A 22,570-nucleotide genomic window follows, 5' to 3' on the forward strand; every position below is an offset into this window, starting at 1 on the left:
TATGCTTTCACGTTAGAAAATTGAAAATTTTTACTAAGTTTTTTAAAGCAAGTGACAGGCTTAAGAAAAAAATTTTCATTTTGTCTAGTTCGTAATTTTCTATATGTAAAAAAATGATCAAACTAGCAGAAACAAAAAGTGATTTTTCAAAAGTAGAGATTTTAAGCTTTAAAATCCTCTTTAAAATTTTACTTTGTTTATTTTTAATAAAGTCATAATTGATTGAATTTTGAATATAATTAAGAAGACTGTTTTCTATTACTACATTAGATTGCACTAATTGTAAGAACTCTCTTTTTCGCTTTCATCAAAATATTAAATATGTACTTATCTCATTTTAATTACTAAAATTTATCTAAAATTCATAGTTATTTTTTATTGAATTCTGACCCAGATAGTATACAATATTTATAAAATATTTACAAAATATTTATAAATATTATGATATATTTATTGTAAATCTTGTAGTAAACGCTATGGAAATTATTATTATCCCATATTAAAATTGGCTTGTCACGTTTTTTTGAAGCCTCTTTTCAATGGGGTGTTGGAATACTCCGATTTCGATGTGGCTTCATATTCGGGGGTTTTAGGGGTCGCTCGTTCCGAAATCGTGATCAAAATTTCAAAATTCAAAATGGCTAAACCAATACATGACGGATGGAATTCTTAAAGGTTTTCCGATTTCGGTGAAATTACGTATAAGGGATACTTAGAGGTCGATAATTTCAATAAAACTTCAGAATTTGAAAATTCAAAATGGCTGAACAAATATAGCTGATAGAATTCTTAAAGGTTTTCCGATTTAGTCGTATAATTAATATACGACTATATAAGCCGGTGAATAGTCGTATAAGGGGGATTTAGGGAGTGCCGATTACCAATATGATGAACGGAAATGTTACGGAAATCCTAAAGGTTTTTCGATTTGGGTGTACCGAATATGGGGAGGGGGGGCTTAGGGGTCGTTGATTTGGGTGGCAACCAGTTGGACACGAGCGCTTGAGACTACAAAGCTCCTAAGCACCGGTCCTGTTCCTTTTATTGTGCGGAGCCCCTTAGAGCCATGCACCTGCATAAGAGCTTTCCGCTTTGCAGACACTGTACTGATCGATCGTATATGATCATCTAGTGCAAGGTAAATGCAGTTTTATAGCACTTTTACATTACTTCGCCTTTTAAATGAAGAACTTTGTTTATGCTTTTGTCATTTTTTTCTAAGGATAATTTCGAGGAAAAGAAGGAAATGAAGGACTTTGATTGGTTCACTTTTTTATGCATTATGCGCATAATGCATTTAAAAAATGCTTCCTTAAGTAAGTCATTACTTAAGCCTTAAGTTTTAAACCGTAAGAAATTGACCATATTACAGTCGAATGCGTGAGAAAAATAATTAACTATGATTGGTCAATTTTTTACGACTTAAAGCTTAAGTAATGACTTTTTGCAGAAAGTTCATTACATTCGAACATTTATCCAGAGGTCATAAACTACAATTAACACACTTACATGAATACAATGTAAATTACTATGTTTTTTTTCGTTCATAATAACTTATTGGATGTATGTAACTCATGTCATGATCGTAAAATTAACTCATATTTAGCTTTTACGATAAATAGCTATGTAAATCTGCGTAAATCACTGTATTAAACTTACCGGTTACGGCATAAGTTAACAGTTTACGGTCTCTATAAACACTTTTTTGTGGTCTTTTTTTATAGTTCAGTCTTTATTTTTGCTAGGGCTTTTACGAGCCTAAAAGATCATTTATATTGGCCGTAACTATATGCCGTATGCCGTAATCTGTATAAGAATCGACCAGTACAAATGCTCTTTTGAAGTAATCCTAAAGCCGTCTGTATTACCGACTAAATCGTAATTATTGTATAACAATTACTCTTTTCCTCTTTTACAGATTCGAAAATTCTTTTCCAAGATTAAAGTATACGCATTAATACGTGTCTATGAGACGGAGTTTATGTCGAAATCGACAAAAAATTTTTTTTAAGATTTCAATTTTGAAGTTTTTGTCGTTCTCGGCATAAACTCTTATCTCACAGATACGTATTAATGCGTATACCTACTTAAATCTTGAAAAAGGATTTTTAAATCTGTAAAAGAGGAAAAAAGTAATTGTTATACAAAAATTATGATTTAGTCGGTAATACAGACGACTGTAGGATCCCTTTAATTGTTTTTGGAATTGAATAATTTATAATACATACAACGACGATATGACTACTTTTTTATTTCTATAAAAGGAAAAGAGTGCAAGTTTTGTTAATTGAAATTCTATTTTAAAATTAGCTCTACATCCAAAATCGGAACATATAAGACGTTTTCCTATAGAAATTCAATTTAATAATGGCTAATTACTTATTTTAAATATTAAAAGTACTAAAAAAACAAGTGCTTTTATTCAAAATAAGTAATTAATTATTACTTTTTACTATTAAATTATTATTACTTTCTATTAAATTTCTATAAGGGTTGCAATTTTTAATACGTGCTATTGGGAAATTATTTACCCAATTAATATAATGATTAATTACCATAATATTTTTCTAGTATAAGAGTAAATACGAATGATTAGCTGAATTTTAATGTACAGAACGGCACTGAATAAATATGAATAAATATGAATTGATATATTCTTTATCTTCAGTTATTTGCAATCAAATTCAGTAACAATACATTAATTAGAAAGAATAATATAAAATTGCAGTTTTAAATTTAAAAAATCGAAATTGATAATAACAAGGAATTTCAATAAACAATAAATAATAATAAAAGGCACGTAAGAGTCTAAATAAATTAATTTAATTTGTAATTTAGACTCTTACGTGCCCTTTATTATATTTATTGTTTTTAAAAATGTCGATTATTATCGGTTTGTCAATCTATTATTTTATAGTAAATATATTTTATACATACAGCATAAATCATTCCAGCAATATTGCAACGTTCCAGTAATGTTGTAGTAACGTTGCAAACGTTAGGTGCGTTCCGTTTCATGCATGATGCGCATGATGTATCTTTTCGATGAACAACAAGGATAAATGAAACGCAATGCAGCCGTTGTAAGCAATGTTGATGCAAACTATTAAGTTTGTTCACGTCGCATACTTCAGCATGTTTCAACATGTTCTTACTCACTCTAACGAGCGCGTTTAAGGAAGTAGAAACATGTTGGAGCATGCGACGCGAACAAACCTTTTGTGTACAGTATGGAGAATATTGCAAGCTAAAATAATATTTCCTAAATTTTAAGTCTAAATTTTAAGTCACGCGAATTTCCATAGAATTGTCAGTCTTTAACAGTACTTTTCGATGGCTCGACGGTACCAATTGTTTTGGATTGATTGCGGAAGCTGCTTAGTGCTCGATAAACAAAGCGCGAATTCATAATGCCTTTGCGAACACCGACGAGCGTATGGTAGGCGTGATCAATGAACCACACCACTCGGAATAGGCCAATCGTATGACGTTACGTCACGTGTGGCCTCTCACGTTACTGCGTGGGTATTATCGCTGTGCAGCCGGTATCTTGTAATAGTTATGATGTATGTACACGTCTTTCCTTCTCTCCTTATCCCCATTCTCTCTGTTCCTCGTCAGCGCGCTTGGTATACTTAATCCGGAACGAACAGCTGTTGCTCACACGATCACGATGACAGTATACGATCGACCGTCGTAGCACGTGTATCGTTTCGCGCACTTGAACGTCGATATACATTATACGAGTACGAGATCAAGAGCTTCTGGAGAAAGGAAACGTATATATTCTGCGCTTTTCTCCTCTGTACACGTCAAACACACATACACACGCATACAGCCTGCACACGGGAGTGACGGGATCCCGTGATCAGCCGCGATTTTTTTTTTCGCGGTTAAGGCAAAACGTAAACTACGTAGTTGTTCACCGTGAAAGAACACTCGAAACACTCCTGGAGCGAGCGAACCGGAAAGGAACGACTTGGAAAATAATCCGGAAGGTGTCACCGTCGCGTTAATAGGTCAGAACGATAGGACAACATGAATCTGTCGTTTGCTGGCTGCGGTTTTCTCGGTATCTACCATGTCGGCGTGGCAGTCTGTTTCAAAAAATACGCGCCACACTTACTGTTGGACAAGATAAGCGGCGCGTCCGCGGGCGCTATCGCCGCGTGTTGCTTGCTCTGCGATCTACCCCTGGGTGAGTGAACTCTCATCTCCTTCTCCTTTTTGCTTAATTATGCATTATTATTAACAATATAATATATTATAGGACGGATATAATGTATTTTTCAGTGCGTTTCTGGGGACTACATACGTAGTATGTAAATTCAACATAAGAATCATACAAGCATTAAGATCCAGCTAGACCGTTTAAGGCTTTGATTTCTATAGTTTGCGTTATTATTAAATTCATAGATAATGAATTTTACCCAGCTTGAGTTATTTTTAATCATTTCTATAGGTCGCCACTGCTCCGCTCAATATGACGTTAATTTAATTAAAACAATGGTATTAAGTAATTTAACTCAAGAAAATAGAGTAAAATTTATTTAATTCAAGAAATGTATTAGATTTGATTAAAATTTAGTTTATTGTGTCTACTAAGTGCATATACGTTAATATAGACATTGTTTACCTTGAAATTAACAACAAAAGAAAAGATTGATTTACTTTTTGACGCACGTGCAAGTTAAATAACAAAGTGTTATTTAGTTCAAGGGATTGGGTTACTTCTCATTGCTCCTTTGATAACTATCTGTGTATGAAATCATTTCCATCCGACGCGCGACGGTTTCGAAGGAGTCTTTGTGAAGAGCGCGTACAAAGTTAATTGGATTGATCCCACGTGTTCCACATCCATTATTACTCTTACAATTAGTCTATCATGATATTTTTCTTCGTGAAATCTTCTTGCTGATTCCTGTTAACAGGAGTATTAAAGAAAATCTAGAAGCTGTTTTCTCTGCAATAAAAAATATTAAATGTTAAAAGATGTTAATGTTTTTAAATATTAAACAATATTAATATTATAGTTTTAATATTGTTTTAATTTTATTAATTTTATTTATTTTAATATTATTTAATATTTTTTCTTTTTTTTTACCTCTTTTAATTTTCTTTTATTCTTTTGTTAATGCTCCACTATTTTGAATTAGGACCATTACCCAAGTAACACAACAAGTCACGATAACATCAAAATGACGTCAAAATGAATGTTATCGTGACTTGTTGTGTTACTTGGGTAATGGTCCTAATTCAAAATGAATCATTTTGACGTCATTTTGACGTTATCGTGATTTAGTTGTGTTACTTGGGTAGTTTTGAGCTTCGAAGATTCATTAAGCTTTGAAAGGATTTGAGTTTTCGAAAGTAACTTCGTAAAATTTCGTAAATTAACTCATTTGACAAAATTATTATCGTACACAGAGAAAAATGTCTGGTTGAAAATGGACGAATAAAAAAAAATCAGAAAAATCTGATTACATCAATCAGAATTTCGGTTACTAGAATTCTAGTAGATTTAACTAGAAAATTCTAATTCGTCTATTTTCAATCAGAATTCTAATTAATCCAACCAGACACTTTTTTCCGCGTATCTGAAAATTGATTACTAAAAAGTTTCGTAATTATCTGAATAATACAGCGCTCGCGAACTCGCCGTAGTTAAATGAAACTTACTCATTGTTGCACAAGAGAGGGGTTCGGCGAAATCGCGATGGATGGATTTATTATTATTCCGCCTATAATTCATGTGTTACCGCGATAACGAGAGCAGCTAATTAGCACGCGACGCGGTAAATTTGTAATCGCTGCCCTTTCTTATATTTGTCACGCTTGTTGAGATTGTTCGCACGCGTTACATGTTAATGTTAAATATGCGCGGGCGATTATCGTAGAATGTAATTGATTGCACACGTGTTTATCAGATGCTGCGTGATCGCTAAACGTGATCATAAATTTGCAGAGCAATCAATAATGTAAGAAAAAGATGCATAAAATATGTAATTGAAGAAAATCAACTGTATAAAAAGAAGATAAAAAAATTACACTGAAATGTTTGTACAAATAATTATAATTTTATATTGATATGTAAATTACAAAAACTTTCTTATTTTTTAATTAAAAAATTGCGTTCTAATAAAAATTTAGTTATTCTAATCAATTTTCAATTTTGATTATTCTAACCAAATTTTGATTGTAACGACAAAATTTTTTTATTGAAAAAAATAAGAAAATTTTAGTCCAGTCCATTTAAAAATGTCTGACAAGCAAGAGCTGTTTTATTATACACGATGACACAATTATTGACTTTGATTTTAATTCAATAGACTATTCTATATAAATTAACAATGTATTAGTATAGTCGTTGAAGGAAATCTCGATCGGACTGTCGTATATTTTTTATAAAATCGTTGACTGAGCTGGATTCTCGATAACCGAGGATTAGTAAAACACACTTTTATAATTCGGACTTCAACCTTCTGATTAGATACCTACTTCGATCTGTAACATCTAAATGAAGAAATTAGTCTAGGATGATAATTTTTATTATTGTATTATTGTAAGTTTGTTAACTTTGTAAGGGGTTATTTAAAAATGTTGTTATGTATTTCGCTGAGAAAGACTTTGTAAGTCGAAACGTTTGAAAAACTTTATAACATTGTACTTATTTAATTAAAAAATTATTTTTATTTTATGAACTATAATTGCTCGTTTAAAAAAACTTTGACTTATATTAATTATATTAAGAAAATTTTTGTAATATATATATACATATATATACAGGGTCCGCCAAAAGTACCGGGACGGTCTAATAACTTTTGAAAGAATTAAATTTTCAAAAATCGCCACTGTATATTCACATATCAACACAAAATAATGAATATTCATAGAAAATATTTCTCTCAATATTATATTTCTCTGGAAAATAAACAATACATTGCAATTACATTTCGGGGAATGAAGTTTTATCATTTACATCGCAAGTCTTTATTTATGAAAAAAATACTTGTTTAACATGCAAAAAACTATTTTGCTGAAATATCTAAAAATTTAGCTGAATATAGATTTGAAAATAATTTTGTTGGACCATTAAAATAACTATATGGGTTACTCAAGCTGGTTGTTAAAATGCCAATTGCAACATTGCTCATCGTACTTGAGTTTCTTATATACATAATTATTTTGATCCAACAAAATTATTTTCAAATCTATATTTACCTTATTTAGACACTTCAGCAAAATCATTTTTTTCCGTATATTTAACTTATGCGTGTAAATAAGAAGAAATATTTAAATAATTTTTTTAAAGGCTATTTTTAATGGGCTATTGAAATAATGTTTTAAAGGTTATTTAAATAATTGTTTAAATATTTTAAATAGCCTTTTAAATTTAATTGTAGTAGATTGTTATTTAAAAATAGCTATTTTAATGAATGTTTTTAAATTTTTAACAGCTTATGATAAAAATTAAAAAGAAAATGAGATAGATTATTGTAAAATAAATATAATAAGATAAAATATGAAAAAAAAGGTACGACAGCTGATCTCCTAAGAATTTCTGTGTCATAGATCTGAATAACAAATTCACTCCTATATTTCATTTCGTTACAATAATATTATGTTACATGATACGTGTTATTTATTATCGATAAACGTGCGCAGTGTGAATACGATAATAAAGTGGCAATTATACTGCAGTAATCTTCGTGAAGTACCTTTAAAAACTCCGATCAGTGCGTTATCTCTGACACACTTTCACAAATCCTGAAATAGTTTGCAAAATATTGCGTAAAGGTCATCACCCTTAATAACCATTGGTTTCGTGTAAATAGGTCGCATGTCTAGCAGTCACATTGAAGCGTGCGGGGTGCTGGTAATGCGTAGTTTATCGAACGAGTGTTTTGTTTCCCCGCAAAGCTAAACGTGTCATCTTTCATTATCAACGAGAAGCGGAATAAACACAAACAGCACGCCTGTGTGCTCTCATATCTATTACACACTATTTCGCATTATTATGCATTCGCAATGACACATTACGCTGAAATTGTGCGGCGCACAAGCGAGCCTGTTCAACTCCAATTTTGTTGTGAATTATACACTGAAAAAATATTTGGTTGAAAATAGACAAATCAGAAAATTCTGACTATATTAATCGGATTCCGGTTATCTCAACCAGAATTTTAGTAGAGTTACAAAAAAAATGTTCTGCTTAAATCTACTAAAATTCTATGATTGATTTAATCTTCTAGTTTATTTATTTTCAACCAAACATTTTGTTTAGCGTAAATTAAAATCTGAAAGGAATAGGATTAAACTTTTTATTATTTTATCTACGATACACAGATACATGTAAGATAAAAAATAAATAAATCTGTCTCATATAACTTTATTTCATATTCTTACTTATCGTTTATTTTTCATCTATTTTTCAATCGTTTCTTTATTTGCACGGATAATACAAAGGAAGATATTAAGTTTGGGCCCTTTTTCAGCTAAAATAAAAAAGTTCCGAGATGTACAAATTATATGATATTATCATATTAAACGGCTACTCAAGTGGAGTCGAGTGATGTATCGCTTATCTTGGGAAAACATCGGAAACATAGGAAGAAAAGGCCCAAACCTGACGTCCTTCTTTGTTAATAAAAATTCTGCATTTAAAAATCGAAGCATACGCAAGAGTCGAGGTGTTGAATATTTCATTTAAGTCGCACAAAGTGTTACTTCTATGCATAACGTTATACATATATGCATATATAACGCAACGAGCTTATTATAAATTATTTTCTTGACGCGGATGCGAGTGTGACGGCGAGGTCAAACGTCGCTGCACTCAGCGTCTTACGTAAGTCCTAATTACAAAAACGAATTACGCATACGCCAAACGTAATCTGAGCTCAATTAAAGACGCTGTTTAACGGGATGACGTATGATTCATTAATAAGATTTAACTTGGCAGACTTTGGCATATACTTGAAAAAACATAGCCTTTCTTTGTCTTTCACTGAACAACTGTGTTTATCTGAGGATCGATTCGCAAATAATATTACGAATTTACATTAATATTCTGTAAAAACTCTACTCGTCTATTTCTTAAAACGACGATTTTTATGCGGACCTTTAGCGATTCGTATAAAACAAATTTATAGACTGACATATAATTTCGAGAGATTGCTTCGATTAATCAGCGAATAAAGTTAATGAATAAAATATAAAGCAACCAGCATTTTAAATATTTTAGAATTTTAATTAATTAGAAATTTTAAGTAATGAATTCTTGAATTATACGAAACATTTATCATATGTTATATCATTCTTCTTATTTAATTAACATTGAAAAAAAAAATGTTGACATCATTTTTTAGTATATGCGACATTATAAATTATTTTTTACCATTTAGTATGATTTTTGTTGTGTTATTAGTGTTTATTACATACTTAACTGTAAGCGTTGAAACATAATTTGTCTCATAACTCTTTTCTGGTATCTTTACTCTTCTATTATTTGAATTTTTTTAATCTATTGAGTTTTTTCTATATTAATTAAATTCTTTAATTAATTATCGAATTTGTTGGACCAATTAACGAATTAATTTCCAGATTCGAAATCTTCGTAAATCGACGATTAAACATTTAAAGTAATTCTACGTGCTCTTTGTTTATTATCGCTTTCAAGCGTATTACTTTCATAGAATTCAGTCACGCATTTCCGCGCAAACAAGGTCATTATAGACAGGCATGTCCATAACATGACGTGCGTCGTACAACAAGTTGATCGGCTGAGATAAATATGTTTTCGTGCCTTTATAAGTGACGATCAAAATCATGGTCATGCAACGCAAATCGGCAAATAGAAAAGATTAGATGTTATCTCTGGTTGGTCCTCTCGCCTAATTACTTCGGTGTCAGTGGAACTGGGTTACGACTGTATATACGTTTATTACAGGGAAATTATTGTACGATAGTGGTTTTACAACACTTTTCACTGCACTAATTCTAGCTAAGGAAATGAGAAGTGGAGATCTGAAGTGGAAAACATATTTTCCTCGTTGAAGAAGATCTGACAAAAATGCTCCGGCATTTTATCAGAGATTATTATATGTATTAATAAATCGGCCGATTTGAATATTAATTATGACCAGGGTTGATAAAAATCATGTTTTTTTTGAAAAGAACAAAACACTGTGTTTTTTTGTTCAAAATATGTTTTTAATGTTTTAAATATGTTTTAAACAATATTTAAAAAAAACATGTTTAAAACATGTTTAAAACAGTTTAAAACATGTTTTTTAAAATATTGTTTAAAATATATTTAATTTTAGTTGAACTACTTATTCAATTTTATTTACATTTTATTTACATTTATTTAATTATTTACATTATTAAAACATCTGATATGTATAGGTTATTCTTATTTCAACTATATAACATTGAACAAAATCTAAAAGGCAAAATAGTTACCATGATGATGGATGGCTGGAGTAATCTTCATGCCGAACCAATCATTTGTATCTCAGTAGTTGACATAGCAGAAGGAAATGTTTATTTAATTGATACAATCGATACGACAGAACATAGACATACAGCAAATTATTTATTAAATTTAGCTATAACAGCAATAAAAACCTGTCAAAAGTTTGATTGCTCTGTTAGAAGTTTCGTTACTGACAATGCAAGTAATATGACTAAAATGAGAAATCAGCTCTTAGAATGCGAAGAGTTAAATTTATCAGATATAATAACATATGGTTGTTCGGCGCATATTTTGAATTTATTGGCCAAAGATATAGATATGCCACATTTGAAAGAGGAGATAAAGAAAATAATAAAATATTTCCGAAATACTCATTTTCATTAAATCAAGATCAAGTAGAAGAGGCATTGGAATATGCATCTTCACGTTATCCTGAAGCAATGCCATTTATAATACAGTACCAAGCAAAAAGTTCACCATTTAGAGAATATTTATTTTCAACTGAAAATATAGAAAATGTCAGTCCAATATCATGGTGGCGTTCTCTCCAAAACAGCATGAATAATGTTATGTTTGATTTATCAATGCAAGTTCATACAGTTGTCGCATCTTCTGCAGGCATTGAAAGATTATTTTCCACTTTTGGCTTTATACACAGTAAAGTACGCAATAGACTAGGAATAGAAAAAGCATCAAAATTGGTATCTATTATGAAAAGTTTAAATTCTAAAAATTCAGAATAAGTCAAAAATAAATATAAACTATTGCCAAATTAGTTTTTAAATCAAGATTTTGGGTATTTAATTTTATTCAATTTTTGTTTTTATTGATTTTAATTCTCATGGTTATTTAATATATATAAATATCCAATGTTATTTAATATATATAAATATGTTTATGTTTACATTATATACAAAAAAAGTATATTATTATATATAAATGTATAAAGATATTATTAGCCTAAAATCCGTATTTCCTTATTTTCCTTTTAAAAAACATGATTTAAACACTTGTTTTAAACATGTTTAAAATCTGTTTAAAACATATGCTTGCTTAAAACAGTACAGTGTTTAAAACATGTTTTAAACATTTGTTTTAAATACAAATGTTTTAAACATAACAACCCTGATTATGACTTTAACGTTTTGAGATATGTGATACTCATGGAAATCTTAAGTACACAATCAAATATTTACTAGAATTGATGGATTACTTCGGCGATAAGTATCGATGATTTACATTTATTTGTACTCGGAGTTTATCTGTGTGCCATGATAAGGGCGTAAATATCGATGATTCGCCGACGATTTGGCCGCTGTTTTGATCAGACAAGTCGATTACGCCCTACAATTTGTTATCTGATAAAAGTAGTCAAAATTCGTCACGTGCGATGTTTGTCGATTACGTAGTGGAAAATAAAGACTTTGCTTGAAATTGATTCAATTAAGTCGGAGGAGAACACGTGCAGGAAGTGCGGAATTATATCAGCTGTAGCATTTCATACTGCGATAAAACGCAATGAAAGAAAATACGAGATGTTTCACATATTTTTTTCCACCGTCCCGTAAAGAGAAATCTTAGTCGGTCAATGCTAATAAGAAAGGAAATAATTAAAATACATTAATTAATATTAATGCATTTTTCATTTAACGTATGCGATATGCAGTAATAAAGAAATGAAAAGAGTGAGACGACGAATCGTTTAATCACAGTATATTTCTTTATTATTTTATCGTCAGTAAAGAAACCGATTTGATGACAAATGTGCGTTAATTGATAATTTATTATAATATATCTCTCAATTCACAATAAAGCGAATAAAAGTAATTCTTTAATTTAATATGCTGACTGCCACTGTATAATTAAATAATTTTATTTCCAATGTTATTTTTATATCAGTTATTTTAATATGATGCTTAATTATACTTATAACAATATTTATTTTTTATTTAAAATTTGCAATAAAATTTATATTTTTCACCAAAAAATAGAATTGACGAATAACTATAAAATTCTATTTATAGATCATCAACCAGATTTAAATTAGTTTGTGTTTGTGTTGGTAGTCAGTATATTAACAATTAAATAATTTTATTCCCGACCTAAGAATTGACCTTATACCGGCCTATGAATTGACTCATATTCGACAATTAATGTGTCAGTCGTAAAGCTTTCTTATCATCAGTTATCCTGCATGGTGAGCGAAGTTAATTATACTTGCATCATCGATTGTAATTTCCTAAAAATAAGTCAATCGAACAATACAATGTCGCGATAACGGAACAATACCTTCACAATGACTCGTTTATCTTCATTTTTTCTAGACAGTATCGATAATGCACTGCACGCATATAATCGATCGCAAATCGCGGACTGCACATATTATCTGTTTGCGATGCTTATTGAAGGATTAACAATAAAGTTTAAAGTCCAAGGAATATTTCTACATGCAGGTATATCTGTTTTTACTTTGCTAATTATGAAACGATGATCAGACGTGCAATTGTTCACGCGCAATGACAAAGGTCGCGCATGCATTCATATTTTTTGCATCTTGGCGTGTTTTGTTGCCAATAATCTGCGCCGGTGATCGATCAGTTGCGTAGATGCACCTAACATTTTTTTCTACTCTTAGGATTAGACAGATATTTATCTGTACCCTTTGATCGTATACATTTGAGCATACATCTCGATCGTTTAATAAAAGATAATAAATAAATTATTTTGCGGAAATAGGAACGCAACATGCCATCTTGAAAAACTTCTTCGCGAATTTTACAGGTCATATTTTATACATTATAGTAATCGTATCAAATATCTTTGTCTTTATTTTTGTATCCATTACTTTAATGTCATACACTCATACGCAAAAAAAACGGGCCACTTAAAATTTAGCACTAATTTTTAATATTTTCAAAAAATACGGTCCTTAATTACATTTATTTTTTACCTGAAACAATAAAATTTTTCCCTCCCCAAAAGTCAAATCGGTAAATAACTAACGTTTATTTTTAGATTGTTAACATTTTAGGATCTTTAACGCGATTTTTATATCAATTATTTTAATATGTTATTTAAATATAATTATGTTTTATTTAAAATAATAATAAATTTTTTTTCTTTTAAAAAATCGAGTTGACGAATATAACTAACGTCCATTTTAGATCGCTAGAATTTTAGGACCTAACTATTATTATATTATATGTACGTTTATATCTAAGATTATGTCATTAATTTCTTCTAATGCTTGATAGTTAAATTTAGTTCATTAGTGTTCGGTTCCATCAATGTAAGATTCATTTCAATTTTAGTTAATTTATCATTTATCATTTTCTGATTCCTAGAATTTAAAAAAAAGTAAAGAAAGAGCAATAAATTGATTAACATTAATCTCATTAGTGGAATTGGTCCTTATAGATCATCGCATTCTTCTGACGAGAGAAAAAAAGATCAGTCTCTTTTTTATTTTATCGATGTTTTATCTCAGTGAAAAGATTTTTTAAATAAGATCGCAAAAAATAAACGTGACGAAGATTATACTCGTATAAGATCCCGAATAGGTCTCAGATGGTTCAATTAGTTCGGGCTATAGCAAGTTTATAAAGATCAGTACGATACAATTTGCTAATATAAATAACGGTTCCGGCTAGTTAATAGTGAATGCGTTCATAGGTCGAATACATTGTATTTGATGAATGATTCAATCCCCTGCATTTTTATTCGCATCCAATGAAAGATGCATCTATCATATATTAATTCTTGTTGACGGGAATGAATTTACAAGTACTAGCATATTCTCTCCAAGATCTCAAAGATCATTTCTAATATTCCTTGTTACATTTCATTATGTGCATTGATGTAACGCATAAATTGTCATTTTTTGTTATATTCGCATTATATATTTATGATTGTATTACATTCATAACTGCTTAATTTAATATTCAACGCAATAATTAAAGTTTATTGCTATCATTAACGGTGCTTATACATAATGAATTGTAAAATGTATCCTGAGATTTTCTCATTTGCATAATTCGATATTGATACATTTTTTTAAAGAGCGTCATGAATAATTGAGAATTGATATGTAGGTCTGACATTTCCAACATTGAGATCGTCTCGGAAAATATAAATTAAGGCCCGGTTTTTTATTTTCTGATAACTTATAGTTGCGTTCGGAAATGTTGCTCGGTTGCTTCCGATGCCTCGGATTTATCATCTGTCGTTGGCTGGGTTCGGGGAAACGCTATTAGTACTATTTGTGTCATTCTATCTTCATCGTCCATTAAACGTGAAACAAGGATGACACAAACTGTTTTGTATGATGTTTATTGATCTTTTGTAATTAGAAATAGAACATTTTGTTACCGGAACAAAATGAATAATATATAAGTATCTCTTACTTTCTACAGAGTGATTATGTTTTTAAATTTCTTTAGCTTAGGAAAAATATATATAGATTTAAAGCAATTGAGATTACTAATCGCTCTGAAAAAATAGTTATCATGATTGATTATGGTGTGGCGAGAACCGAATACGAGATTAGTCTCTAATCGTCTCGGCTTTATAGAGGTAGACGTTGAATTTCTCTTATGAGAAGACACGCTATCTCTGATAGCTCCGCGAAACACTCCTTGCTCTATCACAGTGGATTATTTTGTTGAAATTACTAAAAGAATACTTATTTTGTAATAGCAATCAAATTTCACATTGTTATTTACAAAACGTAAGTAACCAAATAAATTTGTATTGTTAAATAAAAAAATTTTGTTCATCTAACAAAAAAATATTGTATTTTGTTATTTTAACAAAATAATCCAATGATAATCGGTCAATAATTCTCTTTTTTTGTTACCATTACTATATCTTTTTTCTCAGTGTACATATACATATAATTGTTGCTTCCCGTTGCACAATGCCGCGAAAGAAATAAAAAGGCCAATCAATCTGCGTACAGATTGTATTATAGTATACCCTTCCATCTCCTTTCAAATTATAGCATATATAAACATAAACTCTGAACGCTGATTGGTAGGTTATAAGGAGATGGACACAACTCTATAAAGCTAGCAGGACCAAATCAGCAGAATCAAATCGGACCTATTTATTTTTAGTACTCACTTTGTACTAAATTGTACCATTAATGATAATTTTGTATCATGTGCCATTTCGAAAAAAATCGTGGCAGAACCAATTCAAAATAAAAGAAAAAAATTAAAATAATAAAAAAAATCAATAGGATTGAATTTGTACTATTTTGCACTACCAAAAACAATTCTATATTATGTATCATTTTCAAGAAAACAGTGGCGCTGCTAATTTAATATTTAAGCTGGCAGTCCATAAAAAAACAACACAAGGGCAAAAATTAACGCAACTGAATTTGTACTAATTTGTACCAAGTAAGTTATTATGTTTTTTCCTTAAAATGACTTTATTATATATGGAGTATATTGGGCAATAAGCACAGCGCGGAAATTGGTGCGCAATAAAATATAATTATCAAAAAATATTTACATAATATAAAGGTTGTCGGTACAACCTAATTTGGACGTTTCGGTTTTCTTCAAACCATCTTCAGCAAATTCGTAGATAATTTTCGTAAATGTCTTGACAAAGTATTATTGCGACAATGTTGAAATTAAATTCTATGTGAGTCTGAAGATGAGCATATCTCTATTGTCTGGTTAGAAGTTGTCGAAATTTATCACTATCGTGATAAAACTATCGTTGTTTAGTCAAGTGATTAACCTCTGACTCCATAGATCATAATCATTTATTCCAAACGTAGCAAGTCAAATTATAGAAAGGAACGATTACAAGAAATAAAAAAGAAAAACTTTGTTTTATACATTAAGTATAGGTATTACAATTTTATATCTATACTTAATGTAAAACGAAGTTTTTCTTTGCATTCTCGAATGTTGGATTCCTCTGTTTCTGTTTCTATCGCTATCGCTGTTGCCTCGTATTGTGTATTTAGGACTTTACTATTGCTCGTTTGACATCTGACAGCGTACATTATCTTAGGACATGACAGTCTTCGAGACAGTCTTAAAGTAAGAACTGATTATTAATATACCGATCTATGAATACCAACCACAGAGCTGCATCATAAAACATTAACTTAAGACGATTTTGAAATAAGAATGAACTGTGAATACCAGCCTATATTTTTCTAAAAACGAGCAGCTTTGTCATTTAATATAACATTTCGGCTTTTGTCTCGATCCTTAAGAAAGAAGTTTCATCTATCTGGATACTGGCTGAAGCCTGATGGTGTCATCGTTTCTCCTTGATCTTTCTGCGCTACGGACACATAACGATCGCGCGGCGTAGAACCGCGAACGATTCCGACACGTGATGTCAGCTCTCGTCCGTATCTCTACGGCCGGGCACGAGCGATACTGCGAACAAAGCTATGCTGTTTCCCATCTATCGGTTAAGCTGCGTATCGGATACGCTGACGTTTACATCGGCTCGCGCTGACTCCCGGCTGATTCCCCAACATTTGCGCACATCATCTGATAACCCTTACGCGGTTATTTTATTTCTCTCCGTCTCTCTACTTGTTTCTTCCTCGTCTTTCAGCGGTTGTCTCATCGGCCCATATGACGTTGCATAGGAATTGAGAAATCTGAAATAATCGCTATATCAGAGAATGACTTCTTTTCTTTTCCGGCTCCAAGATCAAGCGCGCGCGGCCGAACGTAAACATTACGCGAACCTTAACATAAATGCACGTGCTTATCTCGGCGAGTATTTGCAGCGTGTGCAACGGCCATCGCATTGGCAGCGAAATTTGAAAATTCACAAGTCATTCATAGATTATCCAAATGCAAGCCGGAGATGTTTAAAACAATCGTTTGTTACAATAACGGTATAAAAATTATAAAAAAGAATTTTCAGTTTGAATGTTTTGAATCATTTAAAATCACTAAAATTTTGTAGTATCTCTTTTTAATGTAATTTTGATGTAACTATTTGGTCTACTAATTGTAGAAGAATAAAAGAAAAAAATTGTAGAGGAATTTCAATTTTTCACTCAAGATATTAAATCTTGTCAAAATTCTTTTTTTTTTGTAAATAACTTAAGAATTACAATTTTAAAGTTATGTAGCAAATTAGTGATATATATCTTTGTCACGCGCGAACATTTAGAAAAATAACTAAGAATTGAACTCGAAGAAAATTATTCTTCCATATTTGCTCCTTTTTTAAACTGGGATTATCGTTATTGTGTTGTTTTTCTTGTGTTGTTTCTCCGTAGATTTAAATCTCTCATTGCACGGAAGAGTTATTCAAGTACGTTTTATATTAATTTTCAGTTCTATATTAATTTTTTGTATTAAATTTGTATTAAATAATCCACTTGGAGTTTTGATTTGAAATATCTTATCTTATTAAATGATTTTAACCTTTTGACTTAATCATAAATTACGAGATACCCCCCGTAGGCATCATTGCACAAAATGTTTTATACGTCATTCCGCGATTTTTAATAGATAATTTCTCAAGGATCACCGAGATCACGAAATATTATTTCAACAAGAAATATCGCGTGGTCGATCGGAAGATAATACACGTGTAACGATATCCTAGATCTGTTTTCTGTAGCTGAACTAGTGTACACTTTTAAAACTTAAAGTGAGATAGATATACGTTTGATATTTGTCGAAAGCGAGGAAGAGACTTCTAGTGTAGGAACAAATAACAGACCACTTTTCTCTTCTGTTATCGCTCTTTTTTTTTTCATTTTTATATTTATTTCCTAAATTGGACTTGAAGTTAATAATGTCACAGAAACAAAAGGAGACGTGCGTAAAGTTTTAATAAACGCACGTATTTATATTTATTATTGATTTATCATAAACATTGCGATAATTTTGAAAAACAGCATATTTTTGAGTATTTTTCAACATCGTTTCATTTTATATGTAACATCAACATTGCGATATTAACATTTTAAAACTTCGCTTTCGTATTCCGCCGTAGATATTCAAAGAAAGCTACGACTCGTGTTGTATTTTTACATTGATTGTAAGACTTAAGATTTTTTTGATGATTATAGTGAATACGTTCGAAACACTCTTTAACGATATCTTTATAAAAAATCCTTGTTGTTTTAGAAGATCAATAAATTAATAGAAAGCGAATATCTCATTAGTGATAGGAACGTTGTTGATCATTGAGTATGAATCATAAACTACAGCATTTTCGTAGCAGTTAATTAAGATAAGAGTCTCAATAAAATATCTAACAAGAATGAAATTAATTAAGATAAAAGAGATAAGAGAGATACGATCTTTTTATTAATTACTCATTTGTCAGATTAATTCTAGATACTAACAATAAGACTTGATAAAATTACACATATACGATTCTTAATTAATATCGCACAATTAAATTAAAATTAATTAAAATTACACACATAAAATTACACATTTGAAATTTACACATACACAATTCTTAATTAAAATTTTAATACGATTCTCTTAAAACCTTTTTATCCGATATTTTATTGAAAATTGTCAATTGATATTTTGGTGGTAAATATCTTATCGTTAATTCCGTACTGCGTGATTCATCTCCTTTTTCACCGCAAGAGACATTATTTTGATTAGATATTATGGTAAATGTATATGGATTTCAATTTTATATATTTTATACATAATTTTTAAGATATATTTTTCATTTTATACATTTAAGTACTTAATTAAATATTTTTTTATAAAAATAAATATAATGTGTTCATAAATATGCATATATTTAAGGTCATTTCAAGGTCAACCTTATTTTTTTAAATGGAACCCCTTACATTTTATTGCATATTTTTATAGCTTATCTCGAGAGCTTTCCAAAACACTATAATAAAACATTTTTTCATTAAGTACTTTTTGAGTTATAAAGGTTTGAAATTAACAATTTTTTGACACAAAATGTAAAATATCTTGTAAAATATTATTTAGTTTTCAGTAATCATAACCTTAATACTTTTGTGCGCGGAATAATGAGACCAATTAATTGGTTTAAAGAAAATATATCAAAAACTGGCCGGACCCACACGCCACTCTTGCCTTAACTGGCCGGAATCACACGCCACTTAACAAATTGTTAATTTCAAACCTTTATAACTCAAAAAATACTTAATGAAAAAATGTTTTATTATCGTGTTTTAGAAAGCTCTCGAGATAAGCTATAAAAATCTGCAATAAAATGTAGGGGGTTTTATTTAAAAAAATAAGGTTGACCTTGAAATGACCTTAAAGGACATGGTCAAGATCAAAGTCAAGGTCATCATCTTACTCCTCGCTTGAAACCATACAACTTTGCTATTGGACATTTTCTCCAAAATGCATTCTAACTGAAGATATTACGAGGGTCCGATACTTTTCGATGACCCTGTATATATACAGACTTGCAAATTATACATGGATTTGTATCTCTACAAAATGATATTAATTATCTGTGACTTTGTGTTGAATGATACATAGTCGATTCTACTATGTGGGTTTCATTCTTTATATTTAAAACCATCTTAAGATGTCATAAATTAAAAGGCATATCTTTAAATATTATTTATAAAATTATTCTTGTACATTTACAATTATTAAGAGGATCTTTTCAAAATTACTTGATGTATAACATATTTTTACATCATAAATTTTGTATAAATTTCAAAATGATCTTTTTTACATTTGTAAGCGAATGTATTTCTTTGGTTAAAACGGTCTCTTAAAATAAAACTTGATTATGAATATCAGCCATGAAACCTTTAATAATTAATTAAATAAATTTTACTTAAAGAAATTGGTTGCGTGAAATTGTGGCAATAACATGATTATTAACTGGAGTTCGTTGCATTTTGTTCCGTTATACCTACTTTCGAATATTCTTATGTGAGAAACTTACCTCACTCGATAACTTATGCAGCCTCTCCATTAAGTACCGCAAATGTATGGATGGATTTATTATCATCAATCGAATTCCAATGATGTAGCAAATTCACAAATAACAGTCTCAGATTAGATTGTTTTTTCTCTGTTTTTAGGCGAAATGACGAGCAACGTATTACGTGTGGCACGTGAAGCACGACAACGTACGCTCGGACCGTTCAGTCCATCCTTCAATATACAAGAGATATTGCTGGACGGCTTGCGGAAGGTGAGTGGAATGGAGTAAAAAATTATGACATTTCATATTAGAATTTGCATCTGACAGTCTGACCGTTCTGGTTTCACCTCTCGGTAAAAAATTTTGTATGCATGAATATATATAAATATGTATAAACATATACAAACATGTATACATAAATATTCATGACATATATAAAATCACATATATTAATATAATATATGAATATGTTTATACATATTTATGTACTTTTATACTTATATTTGTATTATATATTCGTGTAAGAAAAATTTTTTATCTGACCCGAATGATGTCTTTGGCATTATCCAACAATGCATGCAAAACGAAGCGTCGAGCTCTACAAACTAAATTCCTTTAGATTCGGTTATTATTGGTAATAATAGTAATTACGCATTCTGGCAATTTTGATTGAACAAATGTATATTCGTTGAAAAGAAAGAAAGTGAATTAAGATATTGAAAATGAGTGCAAAAAGTGCAAGCAACGCGAGAATAGAGCTATTATACCTATATAAATCTCTTACTGATTCAGATTGCTTATAATAGAGATGCATGTTACATTTACAGCTATTTTTATTTTTACTCTTACTATCTTACTCTTATTCCAGTTTTTACCAGATGACGCACATATTCGTGTTAACGGAAAATTACATATCTCTCTAACAAGAGTCTATGACGGTAAAAATGTGATCGTCTCTCAATACAACTCAAAGGATGATTTGATGCAGGTAAGAAAAATATATAGTTAGATTGTGAGACATTTATTCGTGATAAATTCTTAGTAAACCGAAGGATCAGGATATCAAGAAATATCTTGAAAAATAATTTTCTATCTCTTCAGAAAAATTTCGTGTATGCACAAATTTTAAAGTATATTTTTTCATGCTAATTGTAACAATTTTTCTTTTCCTTGAGGAGTTATTTGGTCTTTTATGTTTTTGGTTTTCTGTAGGCTTTATTAGCCTCTTCGTTCGTGCCACTATTTTCTGGTTTGCTGCCACCACGATTCCACGGCATTAGATACATGGACGGTGGTTTTAGCGACAATCTTCCTACGCTCGATGAAAATACTATTACCGTTAGTCCGTTCTGTGGAGAGAGCGATATCTGTCCGAGGGACATTTCGTCTCAACTTTTTCACGTACGTATTGATCGCGCGTATTAATAAACTAATTTCTCGTTAAAAAAATTAAAATGTCTTTGATAATACATGTAATTAAATTAACGAGCGTACGTTCACCTAGTTAATCCTGGTTAGACTTTATAATTATCATTAATTATACATATCCTTGTATCTTGCAGGTCAATGTCGCCAATACAAGCATAGAACTTTCCAGACAAAATATATACAGGTTCACGAAAATACTCTTTCCGCCTAAAACGGAGGTAAAATGAAAATATTAATTATGTCTTTTGATACTGCTTTAAATACTTTATAAATGTAACAAACATAATTTTATGTACTTTTAAATTATAGATACTCTCGAGTATGTGTAAGCAAGGATTCGACGATGCATTGCAATTTCTACATCGTAACAATCTACTAAACTGCACGAGATGTCTCGCGGTACAGTCCACATACATAGTTCAGGAAACGATCGACGATAGTATGGAATATGATCCGGAATGTTTGGAATGTAAAATGCATAGACAGGTGAGAGAGATTCACAATACTACAAAAAAAATAGGCCACTAAGAGCTAGTACACAGTTATATTGTTATATACACTATACAGGGTGTTTCCAAATTAAATGGCAAAACTTCGGGAGCGTGTAGAGGAGTTAAAAACTAAGAAAAAAAGTCCTATAGACATATGCTCGTTTTTGCTTTGTTTCGCAGGAAATCACGGAAAAAGAAAAAAATATAATTTAATTTATTATTTTAATTATTTTATTTACAAACTTTTTAATGAAGATTTTGTTCGAAATGTGCACCTCTT

The 22,570-nt window shown here is 30.4% G+C and overlaps 1 protein-coding gene across 3 annotated transcripts in view; it reads left to right on the top strand.

Moving 5' to 3' along the window:
• The first annotated feature begins 3,510 nt into the window (after window positions 1–3,510).
• The window catches only part of bmm (brummer), a 23,459-nt gene continuing 4,399 nt past the window's right edge, over window positions 3,511–22,570 (top strand). For all 3 annotated transcript variants that reach the window (XM_018505540.1, XM_018505542.1, XM_018505541.1), the window contains exons 1-6: window positions 3,511–4,198; window positions 20,529–20,641; window positions 21,240–21,359; window positions 21,584–21,772; window positions 21,934–22,017; window positions 22,109–22,285. In XM_018505540.1, the coding sequence (XP_018361042.1) occupies window positions 4,039–4,198; window positions 20,529–20,641; window positions 21,240–21,359; window positions 21,584–21,772; window positions 21,934–22,017; window positions 22,109–22,285 (843 nt within the window). In that variant the 5' untranslated portion in view covers window positions 3,511–4,038. The remainder of the gene's footprint in view (window positions 4,199–20,528; window positions 20,642–21,239; window positions 21,360–21,583; window positions 21,773–21,933; window positions 22,018–22,108; window positions 22,286–22,570) is intronic.

This window comes from Trachymyrmex cornetzi, unplaced genomic scaffold, assembly GCF_001594075.2.
Source record: "Trachymyrmex cornetzi isolate Tcor2-1 unplaced genomic scaffold, Tcor1.1 scaffold21, whole genome shotgun sequence".
NCBI classification, from domain to species: domain Eukaryota; kingdom Metazoa; phylum Arthropoda; class Insecta; order Hymenoptera; family Formicidae; genus Trachymyrmex; species Trachymyrmex cornetzi.